Source organism: Acanthaster planci, linkage group LG15, assembly GCF_054643075.1.
Source record: "Acanthaster planci isolate LZ-2023a linkage group LG15, COTS_SCS, whole genome shotgun sequence".
In the NCBI taxonomy this organism is placed as follows: Eukaryota; Metazoa; Echinodermata; class Asteroidea; order Valvatida; family Acanthasteridae; genus Acanthaster; species Acanthaster planci.
In genome coordinates, this window is record NC_141791.1 from 9,464,779 (window position 1) to 9,470,778 (window position 6,000).

Consider the following 6,000-nt stretch of genomic DNA (forward strand, 5'->3'; position numbering starts at 1 on the left):
TTAGGGCTTAAAGCACTGATATGACTGCCCGATTGTTTAAGGGAGTGGGAATAATTCTATAGTTTGACTGCGCGTGCGCATACTGAACACAGCCGAATCGTCGAAAAAGATTCTGAACTTCGGGTACCATCGGCCCAAATACCTTCAAAAAGATCGGATGCTTTCTCAATTCGGATGCTTTTTCAATATTCGGGCGTTTTTTAAATTCGGACGCTTTCTGGATTTCTGAATTCGGATGAAATGCAGGTGCGGAACTAGAAATCTTCGGCTGTTTATTGTTGGGGGAAAATGCATTCGCATCTGGAAAACGTTAGGTCTGTCAAATTTCATTCGGATTTCGAAAACTGTTAGGTCTGAAAAAAATTTACTCGAATCTTAAAAACATATTAGGTCCAAAAAATTTTATTCGTATCTTAAAAACATGTCAGGTCTATAAAATTTTATTCGAATCTAAAAATAAAACATGTTGGGTCCAAAAAATTTCATTCGAATCTTAAAAACATGTTAGGTCTGTAAAATTTCATCCAAAACAGGTATAATAGGTGCGACAGATTTCATTCGGTTATGGAAAATGAACTCAAAAATTCAAGTACGGTCTGTTAAAAAAGAAATTACATAAAAAAATCGATTTTTAAAAAAGCATTGCACTTCTCGGAAAACATGTTCCGATCATTTTGACTCTAATTCTGCTTCGTATAAATGTACCATATTGTGGACGGAGTTACCAAAAGGAGCTCGTTTCAAAGACCGATAACCCCCTTTAATGTAGAGTAGCAGTGATCGATGATTTGATCACTTGTCTGCCCAATAGGAAATGTAAAAATGGTATAAATTTCCCATTGTTGTGGTTAATTTTACTGACCCCTCGTGTTCTAATTCTGACAAATAATGGTGTTGTGTATGACGTGCATTCGATAACCCACCATCATAGTCAGGTACTCTTTTGGTACGGAGGAAACGTGGACATCTGACATGCACTGTTTACATGCCCGTGGAATGTTCGAACGCAAAGTTCAGGTACAAATGCATGTACAATCATGTTCAAGTAAACGACACCTGCGCGTCCTGAAAAAGTATGACTGTGCTCACGCGGTACGACTATCGCATGGGCAATAGACTGTATTATTCGCGGCGTCCCCAATTTCAGTCGTATTCCTGAAAGTACAGTATCAATTTGATACCCGTGATGGGATGGTACCAGGTGATTTTTGGGGTCGGAATGAAATCGTAGAATAAAGTCTGGTTCTTAGAATTTAACGTTTTCCAATAAATACTCCACAGTCGGGAATACGACTAAAAAATTGAAGACGCCGCGAATACGGTCTCTACGGGCCATTCACATTAACGTGAAGGCCATTTTTTATCTTTGTCCCCAAATCCGTTTTGTACATTGCAAACTGTCGATTAGGATGGCACCAGACTGTTTTATTCTTCCGTGCGTTCCAAGCCTCCCTTTCAATAATTTTCAGAATCTGGCAATGTATAGTTCTATGTGTCCAATCATGAATTTGCAATTATTCATCAAAAATGAACAGTTAACCCAGCTTTCAAATTCAATATGGCCGGCCCCGTGAATAAAGTCCATAGTGCACCTCCAAGAGTTTGCAACGCGTTGGCTAATCACAACGCGCGATATCTGTCGACCCTTTCCAAAGGAACATTGGGTCGACAGATTTCGTGCATCGTGATTGGCCTCCGCATTGCAAACTCCTGGAGGCGCACTCTATGTGAAAAGCGCGCATTACACACTAGTACATGTATATTGAGTGGAATAGCCCGGGCCGAGTTGGAAGCATTTCTTACCCTTTTTCTTGAAAGCTCCTCTTCATCTTCGTTGGCAGGCTTTCTTTGATTTCCAAAAGATCGTGGGCGCGGCGTCTGACTTCAGCAATCGTTTAAATTTAATCCAAAACGGGTCGTGCATGTTCGGAAGAAAACATCTTGGCAAGAAACACGCAGTGCAGTTTGGAGCTCGCTGTCGGTCCTGACCATTTGGCTCTGGTCAGCCTGCCTTTCGATGTCTAGATTCGTCTAAATTTCGCTTTGGTTGGAAAGTTGGGCAAGCTTGTCCGATCTTTTTAGATGTGGCAGCAGGCTGTTGCAACAACTCTGGTCGGTATGATCTCTAAACTCACCCCAAAATTGGACTGAATTTTCCGAACTCGACCCAAGACAGCATTGACCAAATATCGGCGCGCGACTGTGTCTCCTTAAATGTACGCCACAGATATACACATTTTCTATCTTAATGAGAAACCTTTCAATACGACCGTTTCACAGTACGCCTGCAAGAATTTGCAACGTGTTGGCCAATGACGTGCGAAATCTGTCGACCCAATGCGCGTATGGAAATGGTGGACAAATTTTGCGAGTTGTGATTGGCCAACTTATTGCAAACTCTTGGAGGGGCACTATTGTGAATCGCCCGTATTTTCGGTTTTGCCCTACCCAACGTATATATTTATAAACATATTAGACTCAGTGCTCGCTTGAAAAAAAATACAGGTTTACTTGGGTGGGACTCAAATACATGACCTCCTACTTGCTGGTGCAGACGTCTTAACTACTCGACCACCGAACTTTCCAAGTTCGAACGTGTGTTCGAGTTCCACCTGACTAAGCTTGTGATTTTTTCTCGCAAGCTCTCGGACAAGCACTTAGTATACAGTGTTTATTAATATACACGTCAGGTGAAGGCAAAACTTGTATTTAAAATTAACATCCCTCCGACGCAAAGTACATCTTGGCATTAGTGAGATACCTCTTGGGGGAGGGGCCGTTTCGCACAAACTTTTTTAACCTTTTTCTCCCATTTATTAATAAAAAATCGTTATACTTTGAATATCGTTCAATAACAGACCATTTTCAATTTTAACTAACAAAATCCCCTTCTCAAGGGCCTTTTAATAGCTGTTCGACATTATTAAATTTCTCTTGTTTTATACTTTGTAAATTATTTTTTCTGTTTTAAAATTGGAGACCATTCCTAGCTTGTCAAATAAGCTTCGTACACTACAAGCATGCCTTAGGAAAGGTCTGTGGGCGACTAAAGCAATAACTACTGAAAAGGTAGTATAAATATTGAATATGAACCCACAAGTTTTCCTTGTTTAGCTTTGGCCTCATTCTAACCATTTTGCAACTTTCCTAACCTCTGACAAACATGAAACGTTTGTTATTCTGTCTGTTTTTATTTTCACGGACATCCATGTTAGTTTGGGATTATTTATTTTATAAATCCTATAGCGTTGACGTATATTATGGCCAAATGCCTTGCGCTAACTGTTGTTTAATGTTTGTTGTCAGATGAACAGCTTGACTTGGCTATCAGGTAGATAGGTTAATCGGCACTACATGTTTCCCATTAATTACCAAAAGTTACAACATCACTTTGTGTATCTATGCAGGTCGTTTGCCGGTGCGACAAGGTCTAATGAAAGGCAGCATTCTTCCCTTTGACGTGTTAATATCGGCATCATCGGACGCAGGCCTCCCGCATGATGAAACTACAATTGCTGAAATACTGCAATCAAGCGGTTATGCCACTGCGATGTTTGGTAAATGGCATCTCGGCTTAGGGCGCAATCGGCGATTTCTGCCCATTGAACATGGATTTGAATACTTCATTGGAACACTGTTTTCTCACGGAAGACCCTGCACGGAGAAATACAGCGGCATTATAAATCCCCCTTTCTTTGCGAAATTTGTTCTAACCTTTAACAAAGTTTGGATGACAGTCCTGTTTGGAATCCTGTATTTATGCTTGGCGGGCATATCCAGCTTCAAAATGACGGCCATAATGCTGACACTGGAAGTACTTTTTTGCGTGATGTTGTACCTCTATTTTTACACATTAACGGCTTTAAATCCAAGAACTTGCATCCTGTTAAGAAACCAAGACATTGTAGAACAACCATACCATTACGAAAATCTGACCCTGACGTATACAGCAGAGGCCCTTAGTTTCATGAGTAAGAGCTATGAAGCTGGATATCCTTTTTTTGCGTACATTGCCTACAATAGAATGCATCCTCCAGTTTTCGTGTCAACCAGCTTCAAGAACATTTCTGGTCGTGGCGTTTATCAAGACGGTTTGATGGAGTTAGACTGGAGTATTGGAAAAATAACGAATTTCCTGATAGACAAAGAATTAAATAATAACACCCTGGTCATACTGTTGTCAGATAATGGCCCAGAAATTTACAGACCAGGCACAGGGAGCATTCTACCCACAGAAGTACGGGGATCAGCTGGGGCTGTTATAAATAACCACGGAGAAACTGTTTATCTACGAGGACAAAAGACAAATAATTGGGAAGGTGGTATACGCGTGCCAGGTATCATCAAGTGGACTGGAAGGATACAGAAGGGACGTACTATAAATGTTACCGCTTCGTTAATGGACATTTTGCCTACTGTGCTCGATTTGGTTGGGATTCCTTATTCAGGTAGTAAAGCATTGGACGGGAAAAGTCTTGTTCCTTTACTAACTAACCAGTTCCTCCCCTCTCCTCATAAGTTTCTATTTCACTATTGTGATATGCATCGCCCAGGGGCCGTGACGTACGGCAAGTTCAAAGCACACTTTACGCACAGTCCTAGTGCTGTGAGCTGTAACGGAAAAGAGCTTGATCCACCTCTACTGTTTGATATAGTTGAGGATCCTGGTGAACGTAGACCCTTAAAACTGGGGAATTATTCGGAAATACTTAGGGACATTAACCAAGCTGTGGAGCACCACCTTATCACTCGCACTTCAGACCCGTTTAACAGTGGTTCTCAATACGACTATATGATGTGGCCCTGGCTGTTCCCGTGTGCGAACTTTCCATTTTGCATGATACAGAAATCGTAAGCGATGAGAACAAATTTGGAAGGCAAGGGACATTATTTTTGTAAGTGACATAATGACATTTACATTGTGTAAAGGAGAATATTCCTCAGTGATGAAGTAGGCCTATAACTCGTCTGTGCTCAGTTCATTATCAAAGACTTCTGTAACAGTGAACGAGTAATAATATAAACTCGCCAGTATTCTAAATGTAGTTCAGTTTCTCAGCCTTCAATGAATGGGTGAATAAGACTCATCCGCTCATGCTAGTTCACTTTCGTGCTTATCGCGTGAACGATAAGTCACAGGGTAGCTGTTCGCAGAGATTCTAATCGGAGTTTGTGGGCTCAGTACAAAAAGCTTCGAAGTAATGTCAAATATTTAAGCAGACAATCGTATTGCAGTCACGTTCATAACATGGTATGTAACTGATCATCCTACCCGAAACACTTTGTTAGCAGTCAACAACGTGCAAGCACAGTTACATGCTTAATTCAAAGTGACCTTGGCATCGTGAGTAATCCAGACCTGCTTGTATTGTCACTGGAATGTGTTGTTCTTTTTCAAGTGTTTTTGCTTTATCAACTTCAATATAGTTATAACATTAACTTTGATAAAACATGTTTAAATGCTAAGTCCTTTGTATGTTACTTTAATCTTTTATTACATATTAAGGTAATTGAGATGTGCTCACTAAAGTGTAAGCACCTTAAAGATTGATTGAGATGGATGGTGGCGCCATATAAAATGTGTACTATTATCATCATCATTATTAGTTTTAGTCCGTCGTATTGTTTTTAGTCTTGCTACGGAAGAATTACTTGAGAGTGATTTACTTCGACACTTAGCAAGCACTCCTACATGAGTATGCCTACGTAGTGATTTCATAGGAGTATAAATCTGCAAAATACCTTATCTATTGAATAATCTCTTGATTTTTGTGTATGTAAGGTTACCTTTCTTGTTTTGTTTTATCTTTTTATTTTAAATTCACACTTTTTACAACCTGAAGTATAATCAGTGAATCAATCAAACCAAATTAAGGAAATGTGTAGTGTAATTAAGTGAGCAAGCTAGTGCATGCATTCAACGGCGGAACACAAACGTCGTTTGAGGTCTTAGAAACTTGAAAATTCTAATTCATTTTTTTCTAAACACTAAATGTACCC

At 40.0% G+C, this 6,000-nt stretch overlaps 1 protein-coding gene across 2 annotated transcripts in view; it reads left to right on the forward strand.

The window, feature by feature from the left end:
* Nucleotides 1-6,000, forward strand: part of LOC110974921 (steryl-sulfatase-like) — a 42,328-nt gene extending 36,328 nt beyond the window's left edge. For both annotated transcript variants that reach the window (XM_087146575.1, XM_022226889.2), the window contains exon 2: nt 3,408-6,000. In XM_087146575.1, coding sequence (XP_087002701.1) covers nt 3,434-4,855 — 1,422 coding nt within the window. In that variant the 5' untranslated portion in view covers nt 3,408-3,433 and the 3' untranslated portion in view covers nt 4,856-6,000. The remainder of the gene's footprint in view (nt 1-3,407) is intronic.